The sequence below is a fragment of the Oryctolagus cuniculus genome, chromosome 4 (assembly GCF_051225735.1).
Source record: "Oryctolagus cuniculus isolate XC-2025 breed Fujian yellow rabbit chromosome 4, ASM5122573v1, whole genome shotgun sequence".
Classification (NCBI taxonomy): Eukaryota; Metazoa; Chordata; class Mammalia; order Lagomorpha; family Leporidae; genus Oryctolagus; species Oryctolagus cuniculus.
In genome coordinates, this window is record NC_142870.1 from 39,223,499 (window position 1) to 39,248,920 (window position 25,422).

General features: G+C 35.0%; 1 protein-coding gene across 1 annotated transcript in view; it reads right to left on the reverse strand.

Annotated features, from left to right (window-relative positions):
- The window catches only part of GBE1 (1,4-alpha-glucan branching enzyme 1), a 304,814-nt gene that overhangs the window by 234,227 nt on the left and 45,165 nt on the right, over window positions 1–25,422 (reverse strand). Inside the window, 1 exon segment of the mRNA XM_089331383.1 lies at window positions 5,152–5,321. Coding sequence (XP_089187509.1) covers window positions 5,152–5,321 — 170 coding nt within the window.

A 25,422-nucleotide genomic window follows, 5' to 3' on the forward strand; every position in this document is an offset into this window, starting at 1 on the left:
CCTAGCTTCAGATCAGCTCAGCTCCAGCCATTGTGGCCACTTGGGGAGTGAGCCAATGGATGGAAAACCTCTCTCTCTCTCCAACTCTGCCTTTCAAATAAATAAAATATATCATTAAAAAACAAAAACAAATTCAACTCTCTTGGCTAACTCTAATTCCCATCTTTTTTTTTTTATTTTACGCACCAATTTCATGGCAATTTCTTTATTAAAGTCATTTATATTTGATTACTCAAAGCAAAACTGAGATGAGTTGGCAAAAAAATTAAAAATACACTACAACAAAATTTTACCAGCAGTATTATGAGGAAGCCCTGAGAAAAACAAATATGAGTGCAGTCAATTTCTAAACTGATTAGAAAAGGAAAAAGAAATCACAATAAGAGGCTAATGTATTTTGATTACTGGTATAATTTTCTGTAATACAAAATTTAGCTACTGAATTTTAATTTCTTCTGAAAGTTTATCCCAAATAAATGGCTAATCACTTACTTAAGATATAATGAAAAAAATTTTCTGTTTCATGTAAAAAGAAGTAATAGGCATTCTGTCCATTAGAAGAAATAAGACTTTTGAGGCTAGATGTTTATGGTTTGTTTTATTTTATCTTCAGGGGTTAGAGTGAAAATGTGGGTACAACAGCAAAATTGTTAAACTACAAACATATTTCCATGATCAAAATAAAAATCAATATTATCTGACCTTTAAAATCTCCATAAATAGGTAAAAAATCAATAGTTTCTTTGGGTGATAATTCAAGCATAGGTGGGGGCCTGCACTGTGGCATAGCAGGTAAAGCCACCGCCTGCAGTGCCAGCACCCCATATGGGTGCCAGTTCAAGACCCAGCTTCTCCACTTCTTCTCCGGTCCGGCTCTCTGCTGAGGCTTGGGAAAGCAGATGAAGATGGCCCAAGTCCTTGGGCTGATGCAACCACATGGGAGACCCGGAGGAAGCTCCTGGCTCCTGGCTTCTGATGGGGGCAGCTCTGGCCATTGTGGCCATTTGGGGGGTGGGCCAGCGGATGGAAGACCTCTTTTTCTCTGCCTCTCCTTCTCTCTCAGTGTAACTCTGACTTTCAAATAAATAAATAAATCTTTAAAAAATATTCAAGAAGGTTAAGCTTATTGTCATATTAGATGACAAAGCAACAAGTATAATTCCTAAAAATAATCAGTGTTGGGCTAAAGATTTACTCTAATAGTCAAGATTCAAAGTTAGGATGAATGAATACAACTTTGAAGGGCCTGGGTTCAATTCCTGGTGGCAGCTCCAAACTCCAGCTTCCTGCCAGTGCAAACCCTGGATGGAAGTGATGGTGGCCCAAGTAGCTGGGTTCCTGCCACCCATGCAGGAAATCTGGATTAACACTGCTCCCAGCCTCAGCCTGGCCAAGCCCTAGACATTTTGGGCATTTGGGGAGTGATCCAGTGGATGGGTGCTCCCTGTCTGCTTTTCAAACAAATAATAATTTTTTAAAAATCTGTCTTATAGAGTTCAATTGAATCATAAAGTTGATTGCTATTTCAACTCATCAACTGGCAGATATGAGGTAAAATGAACATTCACTTTTAAAAACAGTTTAATATCACTAGCAAAATCACCTAGAAAAATATTTTAATTAATCTTTATTTGAATCTTCAAATCAAAAATCCATTGCATTTTACTTAATGAACATGCTTTTTCTTTCCCTTTTAGTTTAGTACAAATTAAGATAATAGAAGATTTACAATAAAATTCTCTAACCCATTTTGATGCTAAGAAAAACCTTAATAAATAAAAATAACATTTTCTTGCTCAATTATTCTTAGAAAAAATGCATTTCATGTAAATAAGAGACAAATAAAATATAGAAATCTTTAGTTTTTTAAACAAACAGAAAAAATATGATTAGTTCAGTTATTTAGGGCTAGATTTTCAGGTAGTTTGTCATCATCACCAAATTTCCATGTTCTCTACAGCCATACTTATTTAATAACCAAGTGTAACTTTTATTTATTTATTAAAGACTGGCTGGGGGTAGGGAGAGACATCAGAGAGATCTTCCATCCACTAGTTCACTATTCAAATGGCCCAACACTCAGGGTTGAGACAGGTTGAAGGCAGGTCCCAGGAACCCCACCCGAGTCTCCCTCATGAGGGGCAGAGGCCCAGGTACTTAGGACATCCTCTGTTGCCTTCCCAGACGCATTAGCAGGAAGCTGGATTGGAAGCAAAACAGCTGGGATCCAAACTGGCCCTCCAATAAGGGATGCCGACATCACAAGCAGCAGCTTAACCCGCAGCATTGCAACATCAATTCCTGTGCTATTTTAAAAAGTAAATCTTTGAAGTGCATCATTGACCCAAAATTGTTGCTCCAAATTCTCACTTTTAAAGTTTATTTTTCTAAGTCAAATGTATTCAGCGGAAAAAAAAAAAAAAAAAAAAGTTGAGATCCTGTCAAAGAAAAATAAAATCCTGAGACTCTTAAAGCTTTCAGGAGAAAGAAGATATCATTTCATCTAGATAAGAAAATAGATTCGACATTTAAATTTTTCCAACATATTGTCTGTTCTTAAGGATTTTCTATCATGATCCCATTTATCTTAATCTTCTGTCTCTCTCAAGTAAAAATAAAGGCTAAAGTTGATGCTCTTTATGCCCTAAGGCACTAAATAAATATCTGACTGAAAATCATTCATGGGATGCTATTTCAAAGATACGGAGAAACTTAAAATTAAACAATTTCACAAAGGATGAGATTTCAAAAATCAACTTATATTTCAAAAAACAGCTAACAGAAGGCATTTTTACATTAAAATAAGGAAGGGGTAATTTTAATTTTCTACTTAGAAAATATTTTAACTGCTCTATTTTTAATATGTAAGCATTGAAAGCAAGTACAGTACTTAAAATTTTCAAATGTAATTCTCCTAACACGCATGTGGTGCAACTTTAAATAAATCAGTAGTAGTCAACTTGATAGTTAAAAAACCTAGTTTCCAGATATATCATATCTTCCATTTTTATATTTACAAAAGCTATTACATACATATGGGGAAGATGGGATCAAAGTATCAAATTTTAATTGAAGTTATTATCATAGTATTATACCTTTATATAAAATTGTAATTTGAATACTTTCAATGACTATCCTCAACCCTAAGAATAAAAACAGAAAGATTCAATTAAACAGAATGTCAAAATGCACCTTTATTATAGACTGAGATCTAAATGGTCTAGTAACAAAAAAAAAAAAAAAAAACTAGTAGTTAATGTAGCCATTAAGAGAAGATGGGGAAATAACTATGTCTGTATATAAGAAGACATTATTAACAGCAATAATTTAAGGGAGACATCTCCTATTCTCAAACTGTATTTCATAATTCTAACCAGGCCGAGCTAATCTGCATCTTCAGATCTCATGGTCTTTCCCATAACTGCCCGTGATGTTTTCTAATAAGTGTCCAGAAGTGCAAGCAACTGTCATAATCACTTTAAGTTCTCTGACCTGCAATTTACAATGCTGGATTCAGTAGCTACATATAACTATGAAGCACTCGAAATGAGGTTAGTACAAAAGAAAAAACAAATTTTGTATTTGATTAAATTTTTTAAATTTAATTTTTTAGAATATTATTTGATTTACTGACTAGAAAACTTTTAATTATATTTGGAAAAACCTGAGTATTTTAACCTATTTAAAAATAAAAACTTTATTAAATTTAAATATAGTTCAAGTATTTCCAACGAAAAATTACCATCTGAACTGAGACTTCCTATAACCAGATTTCAAAGACTTAGAACAAAACAATGAATCTACATCACTTAATTTTATATTGATTATATGCTAATATAGTATATATTGGGATAAATAAAATATATTATTAACATTAATTCAACCAATATTTCATTTTAATATTACTACTAAAATTTTGAATTACATCAGTGACTTGTATTTTATTTCTATTGAACAATGAACTATTGTAAGGTCAGGCTCCTTGAAGCATAATTTACATGCAATAAAATTCTCACTTTTTATGGGTACACTTTTATAAATGTTGTGAACATATACTCAGGAATGAACACAATCAGGATGTAAAATATTTTCACCATCCCAGAATATTTCCTCTTGCCTCTTTGTAATCAGCCTTCAATTACTGCCCCAAACCCTGATAGCAATGATTAATTTTCTGTCCTGGTAGTTTTGCTGTACCCAGTGTCATACATGTAGACTTCTGAGACTGGTAAAATTAAATTTTAAACATTATACTCTTCCACTGTTTTAAAGGATTTTAATCATTATTTTGATTTTCTTTTCCTTTGTAATGAAGAACATTTTACCAAGGCCTTCCACTTATTCCACATTCAAAACAGCTTTCTTCCTAGTCACTGTTAATAGTAATTTACCCTTCTAGGACAAAATTTGGCAGATTGTATTATATTCATTTACATACAGCTCTTTCCTCCCACTATACTATAAGCTAAGGCCTAACTCCTTGAACTGTCATGATTTCCATTGTGATAACTCCATATGGTAGAGTTAACAGGTCAGATGATAAAACTGAAAAGGTATTTCCCACTGTCTTTTACAAAAAAGGAAATTAATAAAAAAACTGAGCGATAAAGGTTATTCTCTAGATAAAATATCTAATTTTAATGAAGACTCAAGAAAAGCGTATGAAAATTCAAGGATTAGGACACCAGTCAGCCAGGGGCAAGTGCTAGTGGAGCTTTAACTATACTAATATTTTTACCCACATTACTACTGATTTTGTCAGAACATGGTAGCAAAGTTGAATACATTTGGAGTAGCCTTCCTATTTTTCTCATAAACTCTATTGTTTTTGGTTTAAGATTTTTCAGAATATAAAGTTTTTCAGGAACACATATCATATTGTAGCACAAAACAGCTCTTTTATATGAAGGTCAGGACTTAACAAAATCTAGGAAACAATCTCAAAGGTCTGATATTTCTTAGTAATCATCAATCTTCAGGTAGTTAAATACATGAACTATAACTATAACTATAACAAGTGTATGTATCATTCATGTATATATACGCATATATATGCATATATATATATACACACACAAACATACGCACACACACAGATATATATATATATATATATTGCCGTTGATGCCACAGTGCTTTCAAAATACTTACTAAAGTCTCCAGTAAGGAAAACACCTTCTGCTCCAGGTGCCCATTCTTTGCAGTATAAACCACCATCAGCACATCTGTGGATGCCAAATGTCTCATAGCCTCTGGAAAACTTATCAATTCCACCTTCGTTCTCACCAATGTTGCGCAATATCTCACTGAATTTCTTATACCTTTAAAAAAAGGGTAAAAGAAAATAAGTTAGAAAAGCAAATAATTATCAAAAGATATAATTGCTTTAGTCTCACTCAGAAAAAAAAATTTTAAAAAATCATTAAAGAGAAATGAAAAATTTCATTTACTGATTGAAGTAACATATCAAGATATAATCATTCTTATGTAAGAAAAAATTAACCCAACTAATAATTTTGAAATTTCAAACATTTTGTTATAAGAGAGAAAATGTTTATGTTGCTCCATGAATTTTTTAAAAAAGTATCAATAAAAATGTACATGTCAAGATAATATAATCAAGAGAATTTCTGCATCTCTTTCTGTAGCTCCTGGAAAAAAAAAAAAAAAAGGAAAGGAAAGGAAAATAGTTAAACTCCAGCAAGACACATATTATCTACAGTGGGGACTGGCTAGCCATTGTTGAAAAGGAGCAGTGTTTTAGGTTTGCCAGCTTTAGAGTTTCCATCACACCTACTCAACTGTGTCTGAAGCATGAGAGAGGCCACAGGCAACATGTTAATGACTTAGGGGTGACTGTGTTCCAATAATACTTGTAGGTGGCCAGATTTGGCCTGGAGACTGTACTGGTGGGTCAGATATGCCTGGAGCTGTGGCCGAGGGTGAGGTTTAGACTGTGAGCTATGGTGATGGGCCAGATTTTGCCTAAAAGCTGTAAATTCTCCCAGTCCTACCCTAAAGCAAGTAAGCATCCCAAGAGCATACAGCATGTCAAACTAGAAAAGCTGGTGACCATAAAAAGAAATTGTAGACTCTCCAGCAGGGCCAAAACCAGCTCCTTATCCTCTACTGGAATTCAGTACTATGCACCAAAAAAATACTATGTATTTTCATTAACACCCCTTCAATGTGTAGAGAAGCAAACTAAGAAGAAATGTAGAAAACCGGAGAAATAAACTATATGGCAGGAGCTCTCTGTCAGAAGTGAAATTTCCAGAATTACACAACGAATTAAGCAGTGTCATTAAACCTCTGCACTTCTCCATACCCAGAAGGCTAGCAACAAAATTCCCAGGAAGAGGACATGATTCCAGGTAGAGGATGTAGAGGGAATACACAAAATTTGAGATGTTGACTAAAGAAGAACACTCCAAATTGACTGAACCAAACAAGAACCACTCTACAAATGCTTCACACCATATAGAAACTTAATGTAAAATGAATTCAATAAAATAAGAGCAGAGAGATTATATGGGAAAACAACAGAATGTGAAGTAAACTAGGACTATAGACCTAGGGAAACAAATAAAGGGGGAAAATATATCACTAGAAAATAATGAATAAATTAGAATCAGCAAAAAACAAAACCATATATATATGCCAAGTACTAAATAATTGCAAATTGAAATAACTATAGAAAATAAATCATTAAAAAGCTAAAAAAAATCTAAAAAACTAAAAAAAAAAAGCTAAAAGAAATTAAAAACAGAAAAAAAAATACTAACATAGAAAACTGGTGACTCCAAAAAATAAAACTAAATAAGATATAGACCTGGGGGCCAGCAGGTAAAGCTGCTGCCTGCAATACCAGCATCCCATATGGGCACTGGCTCAAGACCCAGCTGCTCTACTTCTGATCAAGCTCCCTGCTACTGTGCCTGAGAGGAAGAAGGCCCAAGTGCTTGGGCCCCTACATCCATGTGGGAGACCTGGAAGAAGATTCTAGCTTCTGCTTGGCACAGCCCTGACTGTTGCAGCCATTTGGGGAGTGAACCAGTAGATGGAAGAGCTCGCTCGCTCGCTCGCTCTCTCTGCCTTTCAAATAAATAAATAATAGGAAGGAAGGAAGGAAGGAAGGAAGGAAGGAAGGAAGGAAGGAAGGAAGGAAGGAAGGAAGGAAGGAAGGAAGGAAGGAAGGAACCCTTTTGATATGTAATATAAGGAATCAAAGACACCTATGTAGATAATAATAATATGGTGTTACTTGTAATATCATGCCATGGAAATATACTGACTACCTATTCAACAATGGGAAACTGGTTGAATAAACTTTGGAAAATCCAAAAAATAAGTTGCACAAGATCCATTAGGAAAAATGATATTAAATCAAAATGTGCTCATATGTAATCATGTGTAAGCTGTTCAAACTGAATATCCTCTTTTACAATCACTCTGAAGTTCTTCATTTTACTTTCTTTGAACACCATTTATTTAAAAGGGAACCCTATAGACTCAAGATAAGTAGACTAATATTTGAACAGTGTATTGAGTTAAGGTTTGCAGGACTGCCAGAGTTTATCATCTACCATCTGGAACGTATCAGTCCTTAGCCGCTGTCCAGGCTACTTGTTACTTCCTGCTTATCATGTTCAAAAAAAAAAAAAAATAGCATTTTAAGCATACAGACTCAGGATAATGTCTCCTGATACCCAGAGGATTATGGTACCTATAGATCATATTATTTTTTTAACTTTTATTTAATGAATATAAATTTCCAAAGTACAGCTTATGGATTACAATGGCTTCACCCCCATAACTTCCCTCCCACCCGCAACCCTCCCCTTTCCCACTCCCTCTCCCCTTCCAATCACATCAAGATTCATTTTCGATTCTCTTTATATACAGAAGATCACTTTAGCATACATTAAGTAAAGATTTCAACAGTTTGCTCCCACACAGAAACATAAAGTGAAAAATAATAGATGATTTTTTAAATGATGATGAAATCAGATCAGACCTATTGTCATGTTTAATCCCAGTGAGAGTCAAGTTGGGAATTGATAATTTCTTCTTCTTTTTTTTTTTTTTTTTTTTTTACAGAAGATCAGTTTAGTATACATTAAGTAAAGATTTCAACAGTTTGCACCCCCATAGAAACACAAAGTGAAATATAATGTTTGAGTACTCGTTATAGCATTAAGTCTCAATGTACAGCACATTAAGGACAGAGATCCTATATGAGGAGTAAGTGCACAGTGACTCCTGTTGTTCACTTTACAAATTGACACTCCTGTTTATGGCATCAGTAATCTCCCTATGCTCCAGTCATGAGTTTCCAAGGCTATGGAAGCCCCTTGAGTTCTCCGACTCTTATCTTGTTTAGACAAGGTCATAGTCAAAGTGGAGGTTCTCTCCTCCCTTCAGAGAAAGGTACCTCCTTCTTTGAAGACCTGTTCTTTCCTATGGACCATATTATGACAGAGATCAAGAAATTCTTCCCTGCCCTGCCCTGCTACTTAAAAGTCCCTAATTATTAATCGTTGAAAATGGGGGAAAAACATTAATTTCTATGTACCAAATGCAAAGGACTACAATGATAACATGCTTTGGAAAGCAAAGCACTTGGACTCAGTCTCCATTAGGTTTCCCTAGTTGGTCTCTAGGACTCAGGCCAAAATAATCCCAGTCACACACATACTCCTTATTCCAAGAGACAAAAATTAACTACTCCTAGGAAACAATCAGATACAATAACTGTGAGAATCTGACCCCATTTCATGAGCTAACCTGATCATAAAATAGTGACCAATGAGACTGAATTTAGAATATAGAAAATAATGCACAAAAATAGAAACTGTTGATATGGAGAGTACAGGCCCCAACTAAAAGCAATAGCCTCTGTTTAATAGTTCAGCTCATTATAACCAAGGGTGTTTTTTACAATCAGATAATTATTCAAGAACAGAAAAAAATCCCAGATTTATCTATGAATTCCAATTTAAACACTGGCAAAGTTCTTAAAATACTTTAAAATACTCAAATGGACAAACTAGATCAACAAGTCTTATGAGATACCACACGCAAACTCTACTGCTTGGTATATGGAAACTCTAATGCACATTACCTGGCTTAACAACATGCAAAAAAAATCAAAAATATGATATAATCAACCAAAAAATACTTGGATTAAAGGCAAAAAATACATACACAGCATAATACAATGATTGATTTTTAATGTTGTAAACTCTGGAAGCTCAAAAATGTGGAAGTTCATACAGAATACAAAAAAATGCACGGGAATGAAATAGACATCTTGTGATTTAACTGCTGTTTTTAGGTTTTGTTTATACTCTGGTGGAACTGTGATCTTTCTACTTTTTATTTGTTGAATGTTATAGTTAGTGGTACACTCAACCTGTGATTACTGAGTGGATTAAAATTATACTTTTGCAAAAATTAAAGAAAAAAATCAGGAAGGAAGGAATGGCATTGAAGTAGGGAGAAGGAAAGGGAAGGAAATAAGGTTATCTTAGAATTGTACCTATGAGGGCCGGCATTGTGGCATAGCAGGTAAAAACACTACTGGCTTCCCATATAGTCACAGGTTCCAGTTCCAGCTGCTCCACTTTCCAATCCAACTCTGTTAATGGCCTGGAAAAAGCAGCAGAATATAGCCCCTGTCACCCCCATGGGAGACCAGATGCAAAATTTTTGGCTCCTAGCTTCACCCTGGCTCAGTAGTGGCAGGTGCTGCCATCTGGGGAGTGAACCAGTGGAAGGAAGATATCTCCCTCTCTCTCCATCTCTCCCACGAAAATGTGGAAATAGTTTTATTGTTAATGTGGTTATAAAAATTTTAAATTATATTTTTATATTTAAATTTTTAAAAAATAATCATTCTTAAAGAGTTTCCTAAGATATGTTCAAACGCCCCATTTGGTAAATTTCAACAGAAACAGGATTATAGCATTATATTGCTTTAACTAAATATCTTGACTTCCCTCAAGGTCAGCCCTATAGCTTCTGATACAGAAATGCACATTCCACTTTGAAATCACTGTGGCTCAAAAAAGAAAATGCCTGAGGATATAGCAAGCTCATCATGCCTGTGCCTTTTCCAACTACAGTTGTCTCTCCTAATATTTTTGCTATGAATTTATAAAATATTTTAAAAGTAGGTCAAATTTTTAGTATCCAAGAACATAAAATAAAGTTAGCATAGGAAGAAGCATTTTACATACATACAAAGAACTGTTGCAAATATCAGATTTAATCTCTACATTGATTTTTTTAATCACCTTTCTACAAAGGAAGAGATAGAAGTCGTGTGTGAGTGTGTATGTGTGTGTATGCAATTCAAGGTCAAGAAGGTATATTTAATAGGCAATGCAGACATGTCATCATTAATCACTAAAAGGCATATGTTTCATAAAAATCTCAAATTAAAAGTGATATTTTCCTTTCAAAGAAAATCCTTTATGTTTAACTCTTATTTGTCTTGTAAATAATAACTTAGATTCTAGAAGCAAAGTCAAAGTTCAAATCCTAACTCTGTAACACACTGATGTGACCCTGATTGAGTCGCTTAACCTCCTTTTTCTTTACTGCCTTTCTCTGTTAAGTGGGAGGGAATCTCCTAGGTTTTAAGCAATCAATGAAATCACAGTGGGTGCTCTCCCCACAGTAGCCAGCGGATGCTCGATAAATGTCGATGGTAGCTTTTCTCTACCTGGAAGTGGCAATATTCTAGTATAATTTTTAACTTAACACTTTTATTTTATTTAAAACATTTGTTAAGATTTAATGTAGCTATTAAGTATAAGCAAACATCAAACTCTTTTCTCTTCACATTCCAAAAGTATTTGAGAATCCTTTACATTATTTTCTGCTATAAAAATTGCAGATATAGTAATACTAACACAGAACACATAGTACTCCACATTGACTTGAATACATTGGTTATGGAATGTTTGGGAGAAAATCAAGTAGACTGGAATGACCAAGAAAAAGAATATATACTATAAGGAAGCAGCAGGAGATAGAAGTAGGGAAAATTGGAACTCACTAAAATCTTTGTTCTCCCAGAAGATGGTTCATCATAGATCAATACTGAAGCTCTAATGTCAGACAGGGTTGTAAACACAGGAGATATGTCAGAGAAGATGGATCTTGCCTACTCTGGAAATGTTCTCAAGTGCTTCTGAGTATCCTAAAATCAAAGGAATCCATGGGGGAAATTCCTCCCTTGCCAGCTTAATTTTTCAGACTTGATTTTGTTGTCTGCTTCCTATGGGAGAGTCAGATTATAGGCAAGAGAAAGAACAGAAGTAAAAGCTCAAGAGGAATTTCTGATAGCTAAAAAATGGGAGACATAAGATGAAGGAAGAAAAAGAAGTGGAGTTTTTTTCATTCTGCTTTGTTTGGTTGAAAGAAAAAATTATCTTTTAAATAAATCTTTAAGAAGACCTCAAATATCTGAGGGAAACTTTCTTCATTAAGCAAAAATATACAAAATATACAAAATTATCTATATGTAATTATGTAATTATATTGTCAAGCTGGCAAATGAAAATTAGGAATTTCAGCTTCTAAAATGAATATGTTATATTGTTAACAGGAGCAAATACTTAAGAAAAAACTCAACATATAATTGCAGGATAGATTTTTATTGTGAACTAATAATTGTTACATAAAACAAGATCCTTCCCTTAAGATGTTCATCAGTCCAGTGAAAAACACTGTTCATTCAATTCAGGATAGGACACTGCCAGGGAAAGCAAGTGTTACAGCAGAATAAGCTGGACAGGAGGGAAGAACTAGTGGTTCTGACGGGGAAAAGAGATTACAGAAGGTTTTATGCGAGTAGCTGGCACTTGCGCTATATCTCCAAGGATGAGTGCTATATTTTGACAGCTGAAGAAAAGACAGCATAGTATTACACCAGTAAAAATTAGGTGGTTCTTGTCCATATGACAACTAACTGTGTGCAGTCAGAACAAGGAAATGTGGAGCAATGCAGTGGCCAGTAGGGTGGGAAAGATGGTTCCCAGCCAGAAAACTGAACAGAAAATAAAAGCCCTTAAAGACTTTACACAGGAGATAACTGATGTGATCAGAGAGTGAATACAAAGCAAGAAGTTTGAATCATGAATTTGGTAACAGAGTCCATTGATTAATGATGTCATTACTACATAGACTGTTGAAGCACCAGGATTAGTGGATTCTTCTGTCACAAAAGCTTGAGCTATGATATTGGGAGCCTGCATACTGGCATAGCAGATAAGCTGCCAACTACTCCCAGCTAAAGAACCTGGGAAAGCAGTGGAAAAACAGCCCAAGTGCTTGGGCCCATATCCTCAAATGGAAGATCTGGATGAGACTCTTGGCTTCTGGCTTCATTCTGGCCTAGCCCTGCCTATTCTAGTCATTTAAGTAGTGAACCAGCAGATGGAAGATTTCTCATGTCTTGCTATCTCTCTCCCTCTCTCTGTAATTCTGCCTTTCAAATAAATAAATCTTTAAAAAAAATGACATCATGCAGAATGTGGCTTTTTATTTTTAACTGTTTAAATGTCACTAATTACCAAAATAAATTTTCAAAACTTCCCCTAGAATGAAATTTCCAATCTATATCCAACCTAGCATATACTCTTGATTTCATCTATCAGGAAACAGGAGAAATTGAAAAATTTAAATACAGATGCTGACACTAGTCTTGTTTGTGTGATCCCTTTGACTCTTAGACCTATCAGTGTGATCAATTATGAACTGAAATTGATCACTTGGACTAGTGAGATGGCATTGGTACATGCAACCTTGATGGGATTGTATTGGAATCCCCTGGCACATTTCTAACTCCACTATTTGGGGCAAGTCTAACTGAACATGTGCCAAATTGTATATCTCCTCCCTCTCTTATTCCCACTCTTATATTTAACAGGGATCACTTTTCAGTTAAACACCTAAGAATAATTGTGTGTTAATTACAGAGTTCAACCAATAATACTAGAACAAAAAAAAATACTAAAAGAGATAAAGTATTACATTGTACATCAACAGTCAAGACAAGGGCTGATCAAATCACTGTTTCTCATAGTGTCCATTTCACTTCAACAGGTTTCCCCTTTAGTGCTCAGTTAGTTGTCGACGATCAGGGAGAACATATGATATTTGTCCCTTTGGGACTGGCTTAATTCATTCAGCATAATGTTTTCCAGATTCCTCCATTGTGTTGCAAATGACCGGATTTCATTGTTTTGACTGCTGTATAGTATTCTATAGAGTACATGTCCCATAATTTCTTTATCCAGTCTACTGTTGATGGGCATTTGGGTTGGTTCCAGGTCTTAGCTATTGTGAATTGAGCTGCAATAAACATTAACGTGCAGACAGCTTGTTTGTTTGCCAATTTCATTTCCTTTGGGTAAATTCCAAGGAGTAGTATGGCTGGGTTGTATGGTTGGGTTATATTCAGGTTTCTGAGGAATCTCCAGACTGAATTCCATAGTGGCTTAACCAGTTTGCATTCCCACCAACAGTGGGTTAGTGTCCCTTTTTCCCCACATCCTCTTCGGCATCTATTGTTGGTAGATTTCTGAATGTGAGCCATTCTAACCAGGGTGAGGTGAAACCTCGGGAAACAGGATACATAGCAGACTCACAGAATGGCAGATGTCCTAAATAGCACTCTGGCCTCAGAATCAGCCCTTAAGGCATTCGGATCTGGCTGAAGAGCCCATGAGAGTATTTTAGGCATGGAAAGCCAAGACACTCTGGCGAAAAAAAAAAAAAAAAAAAAACCTAAATGAAAGATCTCTGCGAGTGAGATCCCAGTGGAAAGAACGGGGCCATCAAAGAAGGAGGTACCTTTCTCTGAAGGGAGGAGAGAACTTCCACTTTGGCTATGACCCTGTCTGAATTAGATCAAAGTCGGTGAACTCAAAAGGCTTCCAGAGCCTAGGGAGATTAGGAGATTACTGATGCCATAAACAAGAGTGTCAAATTGTTAAGTCAACAACAGGAGTCACTGTGTACTTACTCCTCATGTGGGATCTTTCCTTTATGTGTTGTCCAATGTGAAGTAATGCTATAACTAGTACTCAAACATTATTTTACACTTTATGTTCTGTGTGGGTGCAAACTGATGAAATCTTTACTTAATATATACTAAATTGATCTTCTGTATATAAAGAGAATTGAAAATGAATCTTGATGTGAATGGAATGGGAGAGGGAGCGGGAGATGGGAGGGGTGCGGGTGGGAGGGAAGTTATGGGGGGGGAAGAAGCCATTGTAATCCATAAACTGTACTTTGGAAATTTATATTTATTAAATGTTAAAAAATAAATATATAAATTTAAAAAATACAGATGCTAAGCAAGGAGTAGCAAAACCCATGTTTCTATTATATAAATGTTACTGAGTGTCTGCTACATATCCTCTACTACATTAGTCACTGCCAACATAGAGAAGAAAGAATGCAAGAAGTTCATGACCTCAGGACACTTTATGTATGGAACAATGCAGAACAACAAAAAGTGAGTGGAATGAAGTAAACAGGTTCTGCATCCCTTATCTGAAATGGTTGGGGCTAGAAATGATTCAGATTTTTTTAGTTTTTTGAATTTGGAACATTTGCTTATACAGTGAGATATTTTAGGGATGGGACCCAAGTCTACACACAAAGTTTATTTGTTTTCATATACACCTTATACCCATAGCCTAGAGATAATTATATACAATATTTTAGTGCAACTGTACTTTAACCATAACATTTGATTGTATCATAATTTTTGGTATATAAATTATGGTTATACAGAAATCATTAACTCTCTTATGGGAGGAGATCACTTCAAAATTATTACCTTTTAAAAATGAGATTTTCCAATATTTATAACAATCCTCTCGCCGGCGCCATGGCTCACTAGGCTAATCCTCCACCTTGCGGCGCCGGCACACTGGGTTCTAGCCCCGGTTGGGGCGCCGGATTCTGTCCCGGTTGCCCCTCTTCCAGGCCAGCTCTCTGCTGTGGCCCGGGAGTGCAGTGGAGGATGGCCCAAGTGCTTGGGTCCTGCACCCCATGGGAGACCAGGAGAAGTACCTGGCTCCTGCCATCGGATCAGCGCGGTGCACCGGCCATTGGAGGGTGAACCAGTGGCAAAAAGGAAGACCTTTCTCTCTGTCTCTCTCTCTCTCACTGTCCACTCTGCCTGTCAAAAAATAAAAAATAAATAAAAAATAAATAAATAAATAAATTATAACAATCCTCTGAAAATAAATAATGGCTGTTATTTATTCAATGTTCTTTCCTTATTCTAATATCAGAACCTAGGAGTCATGGGAGGTTATTGCTGAGATCCTTCTAGGTCTAAATCCTACAAAATAAAACTAAACAAGAAAGAGTTATTTTTATTAAATTAATAAAAATTTTGACATAGCCCACTTTTGGTACTCTTAGAAAGCCTTATACATTTTCCTATTTATTTTAATAATAAAGTACTTATTTCTAGAATTCTATATCAGAATAATGGAAATATTATGATGTTTATTGACACAACTTAAAGAACCTACCATATAGCCATGAATGTAAACATATTTTGACTTCTTAACAGAATAATTAATTTGAATAAATTAACAAAATGTAGCTAGAAATTAATTTTAATCACTGTACCTTGTCTTGTGGATGCAAATAAATTAATAATATATTGCCCTTGCAGTTTACCAAGGTATGATTAATGGTCAATATTAAAATTTCTGGAGTCTTCTGGCAAAGTGAAAACCCGACTGCCTAAGTAGAAAAAAAAATCATCTGAATGCAATAAATCAGAATTACTGAAGGTAAGCCCTGTGAGATAGCCCATCTGGTCAGCCCTGGAAGTGTCAAGCATTGTCCCAGGCACTTTTAGCTGCCAGCCTCTTTATCAGCCTCTCTCTTTCCAGTCACGCTCCTGTTCACGTTTCTGCTACATGCTCGGCTGATTACCTTGGAAAAGGGCAATGCTGTAACTGTTCAACTGACCTTTCAGTTTATTTTCTCTTGTGTAATATGAAACATGAGCTAACACAGTCTTAGTCTACTGATTTCTAGGAAGAATTTTGACTTCATGTTTCAACAGCTCTTGGCTCAAATAATACTCTGATCTTCTGTGTTCAGGTTTCTGTTTTTGGAAAAATTACATGGCAGAGACATGAAGTATGGGCTAGAGACACAGAAGCTTTAGGTCCCCTGCTGGATAGAGCACAACCTGCACAAGTGGGCTCCTGTGAATGTATGGTCAACTAACTTATTGAGAAGCAATTCACATCTTTCAAATCACCAGTAGAATCTTATTCTTTTTTGATTTTCATTTTACTAATGAATAGATTAGAAGCAATGATGTTTATATCTTTTCAGTCTTTTTTTAAGATTTATTTATTTGAAAGAGTTACAGAAAGAAAGACACACACACACACACACACAGAGGGGAGAAGGGAGGGAGAGGGAAACAGAGACAGAGACATGGAGACACAGAGACAGAGAGAGACAGAGGGATCTTCCATCCACTGGTTCACTCCCCAAATGGCTCCAATGGCCTATACCAGTTAGCAGCTGAACTCCATCTGGGTCTCCATGTGGGTTATCAGGGGCCCAAGCACTTGTCCCATCATCTGCTGTTTTCCCAGGCACATTAGCAAGGAACTGGATTGGAAGTACAGCAGCCAGGACTTCAACCCGTGCTCATATAAGATGCCTGAATCGCAGGCAGCAGCTTAACCCAATGCACTACAATGCCAGCCCACTTTTCATTCATGAGGAGAATGTCACTGTTAACTCAAGTACCATCAAAATTTCTATACTTACCATGAAAGAAAGAGTGGTGAAGAGGTCAGATTCATATTCTATACCCTATACTATAAGATACTAATTATATGACCTTTGAGACTGTAAACACCCAAATCTTCAGGTTTCTCACCTACAATAATGAAGTGGAAGTGAAATTCGAAGAACCCATAATCTATACTCTATAATCCTTTGATTCTTAATTGGGTACTAAATTGTCCAAACTCAGAAACAGCTTCACTCTAACAAAAAGGTTATTGTGGACATATCCCACATATCCAAAAAGTCTACATTTAACATGAACAGTTAACATAATTTTACATCTATCTTTTTTATTTTTTTTATTTTTTTAAACTTTTATTTAATAAATATAAATTTCCAAAGTACAGTTTATGGATTAAAATAGCTTCTTCCCCCCCCATAACTTCCCTCCCACCCGCACCCCTCCCATCTCCCGCTCCCTCTCCCATTCCATTCACATCAAGATTCATTTTCAATTCTCTTTATATACAGAAGATCAATTTAGTATATATTAAGTAAAGATTTCATCAGTTTGCACCCACACAGAACATAAAGTGTAAAATAATGTTTGAGTACTAGTTATAGCATTACTTCACATTGGACAACACATAAAGGAAAGATCCCACATGAGGAGTAAGTACACAGTGACTCCTGTTGTTGACTTAACAATTTGACACTCTTGTTTATGGCGTCAGAAATCTCCCTAGGCTCTACTCATGAGTTTCCAAGGCTATGGAAGCCTCTTGATTTCACTGACTTCAATCTTATTTAGACAGGGTCATAGCCAAAGTGGAAGTTCTCTCCTCCCTTCAGAGAAAGGTACCTCCTTCTTTGATGGCCCTGTTCTTTCCACTGTGATCTCACTCACAAAGATCTTTCATTTAGGTTTTTTGTTTTGTTTTTTGTTTTTTGTTTTTTGCTTTTTTTTCGCCAGAGTGTCTTGGCTTTCCATGCCTAAAATACTCTCATGGGCTCTTCAGCCAGATCCGAATGCCTTAAGGGCTGATTCTGAGGCCAGAGTGCTATTTAGGACATCTTTTTTTCTTAATACAATTTCATAGAAGAGCCAGTATTATTGTGCAGCAAGTTAAGCCTCTGCCTGCAATGCAAGCATCCCATATGGATGCTGGTTCATGTCTCAACTACTCCACTTCTGATCCTGTTTGCTGCTAATGGCCTGGGAAAAGCAGTGGAAGATGGTCCAATTACTTGTACTCCTGCCCTCCACATAGGAGACCTGTAAGTTTCTGGCTCCTGGCTCCAACTTGGTCCTGCCTTGGCTGTTGCGGCCAAATGGGAAGTGAACCAGCGAATGGAAGACCATTCTCTCTCTTTGTCTCTCCCTCTTTCTCGTTAACTCTTTCAAATAAATAAATAAACTTTTTTAAAAAAAATTAGCATATAAGCCAACAATGAAAAGTAAAAAGCACAAAAAATTCAACAACAGGAACAGTCCATTGACAGAAAATAATAATAATTTGTAAATATCAGAAGTAGACTTACTATGCCCTAAACATTCTTCTAAGGGGCTGACAAACATCAACTTACTTAAGCCTTCATAACGGCCTAACATGGTGAGGAGGGGATGCACTGTTTTTATTCCCCAAGTACTGATGGGAGAAACTGAAGAAGTTAAACAATTCTATGCAAGGTTATACAGCTAGTAAGTTGATGCAGTAGAACATAAATCAAGATTTTGCTTCTTCTGTATTAATATTCATCCTTAACTGTTCTTTGAATATCATTTGATAAGTTTTACAGTATTAGGTTTTCCACCTGACTTGCAATTACATACTAAATTTAAATTATTTGTTACTGAGTATTTCTGAAAAGAATTGTATAGGCTGAACCTCCAAAAGGAGAAAAAAAGTTGTTATATAGGGGCCAGCGCTGTGGCATAGCAGGTAAAGCTGCTTCCTGCAGTGCCAGCATCCCATATGGGCACCAGTTCGAGTGCAGGCTGATCCACTTCCAATCCAGCTCCCTGCAATGGCCTGGGAGAGCAGTGAAAGATGGCTCAAGTGCTTGGGCCCCGGAACCTGCATGGGAGACCTGGCAGAGGCTGCTGGCTCCTGGCTCCTGGCTCCTGGCTCTTGGCTTCAGATCGGCGGCACAGGGCCAATTGGGGAGTGAACCAGCGGATGGAAGACCTCTCTCTCTCTCTCTCTCTCCCTCTCCCTCTCTCTCTCTGTGTAACTCTTACAAATAAAATAAATCTTTTAAAAAAAATTTGTTATAGGAAAAAGAGATAAAAATACTCAAAAACAAAATCACCAAAACTCACTTCAAAAGCTTTAAAATCTACATTTACTAAACAAATCCACAAAGCATTTTAAGATTAAACAAATAAATATTTTAAAAAACTTTTTAAAAAAGCCACTTTTTCTGACAAACAGCAGAACCACATTGATAATGGGTCCAATTGCCACAAAATTTTCATTTGGGGGGGGTGGGGAGGAAAGCAAATGCCTGTCATAATGAACTTGAATTGACTGGATTGAACAAGAATAAGAAAATAAGAGTGCTGGTGATATATGGTTTGAAATATAGCTTAGGGAACTATTTTTCACAAATAGTTTGTAATTTTATATCAGAAAGAGGTTCTCATCTCTACAGATACATCTCTGACATAAAGATTCAAACAAAACGATTATAATATCAATTGTAAAATAAAAACTAATATGCACTAAGTTTTTTCACTTAAAAATCATCAAATGTTAGAAAGCTATTTATATGCCGTGTCACTTAGCAAAACAACAAACCCAATCACATGTAAATTTATTAGAGAAAGATAGCCATGCACTTTAGCCTTGGGAATGCTTTTATATTAGAAACAGGATAAATGAATCAATTTTCACTTTGACAATGGCATAAGACAAACCATATTAATATATATCAAAGAATCCAAGGAAATATATCACCAACAAACCCTTCATACACACACACCTCTTGGACTAAATAGCGGTGAAATATCAAAGGCCTATCAAACATTCTGACAGTTCTTTGCTTTTACTGAGGGAGACAAAGGTTTCAAAATTCTCTCAGCTGCAAGACTACAAAGATCAAACAGCTTTCCTAGTGGCTCCTAACATACAGGCAAGATGTCTTTAAAGTTATAAAATGTAACTTTCATAGCTGTATCTCTCTATCTAACTGTGTCTATAAAAATCGCATTATATTATAAAATCACATTATATTATAAAATCACATTATATTATATACAGTCATATATGCAGATAGATTTATAGGTATATCTTCTATATATATATATATATATATATACACACACACACACACACACACATACATACATTTCTTTTCACAACCAATAACCCAATGCTGACCAAACAGAATAGATCTGAAAACACAGGAAAAAAAGTCACTAAGTATAGTGGTTTTCCACATTGTTCTCATGTCTCAGTTTATTATTTTCAAAATTACATATTTTAATCTTTGAAATAGTTACCCAAATTGGGATTAAGGTAAGGTATTTAAATGTTACTGAGAAACATTATTCTGCAGGTTTTTTTAATGATGTATGGATACAAACCACATTTATAAACTTCACTGAAATTATCAAGAGTCCTTGCACCAAATTAAACTACCAAGACCATAAGCTATAAGCAAATTTGAAGGAAAACCTAAAATTAAATTTCATTTAAGTACAATTTCAATCTACTTGTAAATAATCCCATACTGACGCTTAATTTAGTAGCCTATTCAACATCAGTAAAACAGAAACTTCAATTTACCAAGGCATCATGTTGGTCATGGGAGACAGTTTTCCAATTCTGGGTGGTCAAAGTGCTCTGGTCAAATGACATGCCGGCAATGACAATTAATACTACAGCTTATTCATGATCAAAACAAGTGAAACTATAAACCCATATAGGCTCCTCAATGTTTATGCTCAACCTGTCTCAAGGCTGAGTTCTTAAAGAGCTTGGGCCAAAGAGCCCAAACAGTATAATCAACCAGTGCTATAAATTTCTCTGCAGCCATATTTTCCCTAACAGATTCTAGGTGCCATAAAGAACAGTGTTTTGTTTCCTCAACAGCTTATACAGCATCCATTAAGAAAAAGGAACCAAACCAAAAGCTCAAACCATAAAGTTTCTGAAAGAAGAGAAAATCCTGTAGCAATCTGTAAGGAATTTCAATGACTGCCACCTACTATTGTATATTTACTGTCTACCCAGCACTGAACTAAGTGCTCTACATACAGTACCTCATTTAATTCTCTCAATTCTGTGTTAACAGTTCTGCATTCATTGTACAAATGAGAAAAACAAAGTTCAGAAAAAAAACAATTTTAAAAGACCTTAACTCTAGTCTTAGGTATCCTAAAAATAGCCATCATCATCCTCATAAGGACATAACAATAACAGTGGCTAATTCAACTCCATTCAAATCCTTTTTAAGGATTCTCAAAGTTGTTAAGGAAAACTCAGCTACTAAGATTAATACTCATGCATATTATCTCATAACTAATGAACACTGTTCATGCATACCACAGATATGATTTACAGAATCTTTATGTGACATTCATAACTGACACATTAGGAAGCATTGGATCTATATTTAGTTATATAAAAAGATGTCTCTAAGACACTGCTAAGTGACTAAAGAATCAAGCTTAAATGACTTTTTTGTTGCCCATTTAATTACAGAGGTATATACACTGATATCAGATAACTAATCTCAAATAACATAAATCACAATGTTACCACGGTCTCTTTGCAATGGAGTTTATTATTCTTTTCATTTTTATCTTTACTTTTCCATATTTCCTACTATAAATATTCAGAAAACAGACTATTAAGTTAATTATGAATGATTCTATAATATTATTTTCAAATGTATTTTTTAAAATAATTTAAAAGCAATAATTTAAAAATAAAAGAATATATTTAAGACAATTGTCTACCTCAAAAAAATTTGAAAGCATTTTCATTGAAAAACAAATGAGAAAGTGATGTGGAGGACAACCCAATAATAAAACCCTACATCTCATTAGCAATTCTACTGCTTTATTTATTGTAACAAGTTATGACTGTCCTAAATCAATAACCGACCAGCTAAAACTGATCACTATGCAAAATGTACTGTATGAGGTCCTTTGATTCACAAAACTGTTTGATTCTGCCTATATTCACATCCCTCAATATCCTTAAATCATTTACTAATTCATCCAAAAACAAACAAAAAATGTTTATGCTTGGGAGCCTGTGCCTGCGCACATATGTGTGTCTGTGTGTGTGTGTATGATCTCATACAGATATATATATATATATAGACTCTTTCACTTAAATCTTCAATGCCTAACAATTCAAAACTCTTGAACAAAACATCTCTTTAAATAAAAACAAATGAATAAAACGTAGTATCTGTCTTCAAGAAATTATAGTTAGGTAGGTCTCTCTAGTGTTATTTGCTTACAGTATAATTTCCACACAAATATAACATATGATAAATTCCCTGATATCTCCTTATTCATTCTCAAAATAGCAATCCCACCCACACCAGAAATTGACACACATCCTCGGTTTTAAAAAAAGTAATTTTTTAAAAGAAGAGTGCAATATCGAAGGTGTCATATTTAAATAAAAACCACCACCATCAGGAAAATGGAATAAACTATTCTTTTTTTTTACCTTATTTTTTCTTTAAAAGAACAGTGCAATACATCTTAAATTACTTCACTGCCTGTTCACAGAGAGTTTCAATGATAGATCTATTTTATTATTGTTTGCTTCAATACCTATTTCCCTCTTTCTTCTGACTTCCAGGAACATTCTCAAAACCACGCTTACAAACAATAAATACTAAAAGCAGTGGCACTGAAGCATGACATACTCATTCTCTTCTAAGACTGGTAACCTCCAGAGCACAAAAGTCCAGCTCTGTATCCACAAGAGCAACATCATTCCTATTTAAAGACTCCCAGAGAAGACAGAGGCAGCCATGTAATTATGCATCCACAGCCACTGTATCTGCTGTGCCTACAGCCATTCCCTTTCACAAATCAACTCCAACATCAAGGCTTGAGCTTTGGTTGTACGTTTGCTTATTCTGCTTTCTTTGTTTTTATTTCTAATCCTGGTTAAACACTAGGTTTCAAAATTCCTCTCATTAACTTAATAGTAGAATCAACACCTAAACAATAACCATACCCCATCAAGAATCGGGCAGCCCAACAATTACTAAGAAAAGTATGTTTGACATTTTGCTCCCTGAGACTTCATTCTCCGTTCCTATAACTGCTTCAGTGAACATGGCTATAATTGAGAGAAGCCCGAAGAAAGATTCATCCAACAGGAAACATATATGGATGTCTTTAAAATATTATACAACTCACTTTAAGTTGAAATAGGTTTCTTTCCAAATTCACATTAAAAATAGTATTTACCAGCAATTTCTTATTAACAGCTAAATTTAAAAGATGAAAGAGACTTCCAAGTATGATAATGAGTATATTAAGATACTGTTCACTGATTCTTTCCTACAGTTCTGCGGCATCAAGATGTATATTAAAATTAAGATCTTTAGCCAAAGTCACCCATTCTCCAAGATCTTTCTAGTCAGTAAAAAGAACCGCAGCTTTTTCAAGACAGAAAAATATTTTCTCCAGAAAGAAAAAAAGGTAAAAACCCCAATGAATTACAAAATAAACATTCCAAAACTTCTACATCCAGCTTTTAGAGCTTCACAACACAGCTCCATGATACTTTTGTAGTCATAACTCCTGAGGTTAACAAATCTTTTTAATGATTTCATCTGTATACATGAAAATAGGTTATCATCCACTGAAAGATAGTAAATCTCATTCATCAAATTAATTTGCTCATAATAAAAAATGCAAATCTAAAAATATTATAAAGAGTGAAAATGCCTTCATATTCAAATACTCTAAAACCAAATTCTAATTTTAGATACGTGAGTCACACAAATTCTCTAAAGCCAATGACTGCTTTAAGCTACACACCATTCCCAGAAAGCATATTTTAGGAAGTGTTGTTCCTGTGCATCTGACTCAACAGGGAGGCTAATCAAAGGCAAGATTTCTAAGATGCTAGTCAAAATGCTTGTGATCAGACCAATTTCTTCAGATAAGTCCACAAATAGGTATACAAGCAAGAGCTTTTCATATCACTATTATATACATACACTAAACTATTTCAAACGTCTACTGGTGGATCTTAAAAAATATCACTTGAATTGGGAGTCAAGAGTTTTGTTTTCTGGGTTTTTTTTTTAAAGGAATAAAATAAATCTCATTCAGAATTAAATTACAGTTAATGTTCCAATTTTGGTAAGATTCAAATATATTTATTTCATTATATCACATGTTTCCTTTCTGTATTATTGTCTCTAGCAACACTCTCCACTTCAGGATAAGTATGTGCAAAAAACGACTTCCTGATTCTCTGAAGACACATCAGTATTGAAATTACATATGACAAATGCCCCTTCTGTACTCTATGTCTTTGTGTTTTTGTTTCTTCGGTTTTGTTTTTAATTCTAATTTAAACAAAAAAAAAATGATGTTCATTTAAGGACATCAAGAAGCAGAGACTACTCAAAGAATTATATTTAGATAAGTTGTATATAGAAGATGATAAGCAACAATGAGGCATTATAGAAGCTATGTTTCAAGTCTATGATTCCAAAAATTCCAGCAATCATTTTTAGGACTGAAGATGATCACTTGACTCTAGGCACCAAAGTGGTACTGCCCAGTTAGGCTCAGTGGCTGTACCTAGGTGACTTATTAAAAGGTTGGCAGCAAGGGGTGGAGGGAATTGGGGAAGTACTGAGGTCGCGGAGAATCCTGGTTTATTTTATTCTCCTCCCTAAGACAGACATGATGGTATGCTGACATCCAATTAAACAAATGACCAAAGTGAGACAGTTCAATATTCAGGACACTTGCTATTCTTTAATAAAAATACGAAAATGCAAGCATGCTTATTAACTACTGGGCAAAGTTTCCTTCAAAGAGAAACTGTGCAAATGTCACACATTTTCTTACCTTGCTGTAATATGTACAAAATCTTCCCGAAAGAGAACCACAGAACTTAACACTATTTGAAATCAAATAAAAATAGTCAAATAAATTAATAATCTACCACGAGAAAGGAGAAAAGAACATTAATAAGATAGTGAGTATGAGTGAACAACGCATTCCCTGAATGATAAACAATTTTAAGAAGCTTATCAATCCAGAGTTATTAAATGTATATATTTGAATGTTTACAGTAATTTTAGATTCATTGTCATTTAGCAATAATTGCAAAATACATGAAGTCAATTTTTTCAATGCAATTTTTTTCAAATTATGAGAAGCTTTAACAAACTTCAAGCTAAAGTACAAAAGAGAATATGAATGTCAATATAAAATGAGATTTCCAGCAAAAATAGGAAGAAAGTAGGCAGTATATTTTTAAGCTTCTTTTGGAGGATAAATTCATGCTGAATAAATTGAAGTGACATTTGGTTTCTCATAATTCCAGCCTGTGCTGATGGCCTCCTAAGTTACAGGTTCTTAATGCAGCCTTTTTTTTTTATTTTTCACTAAAACTG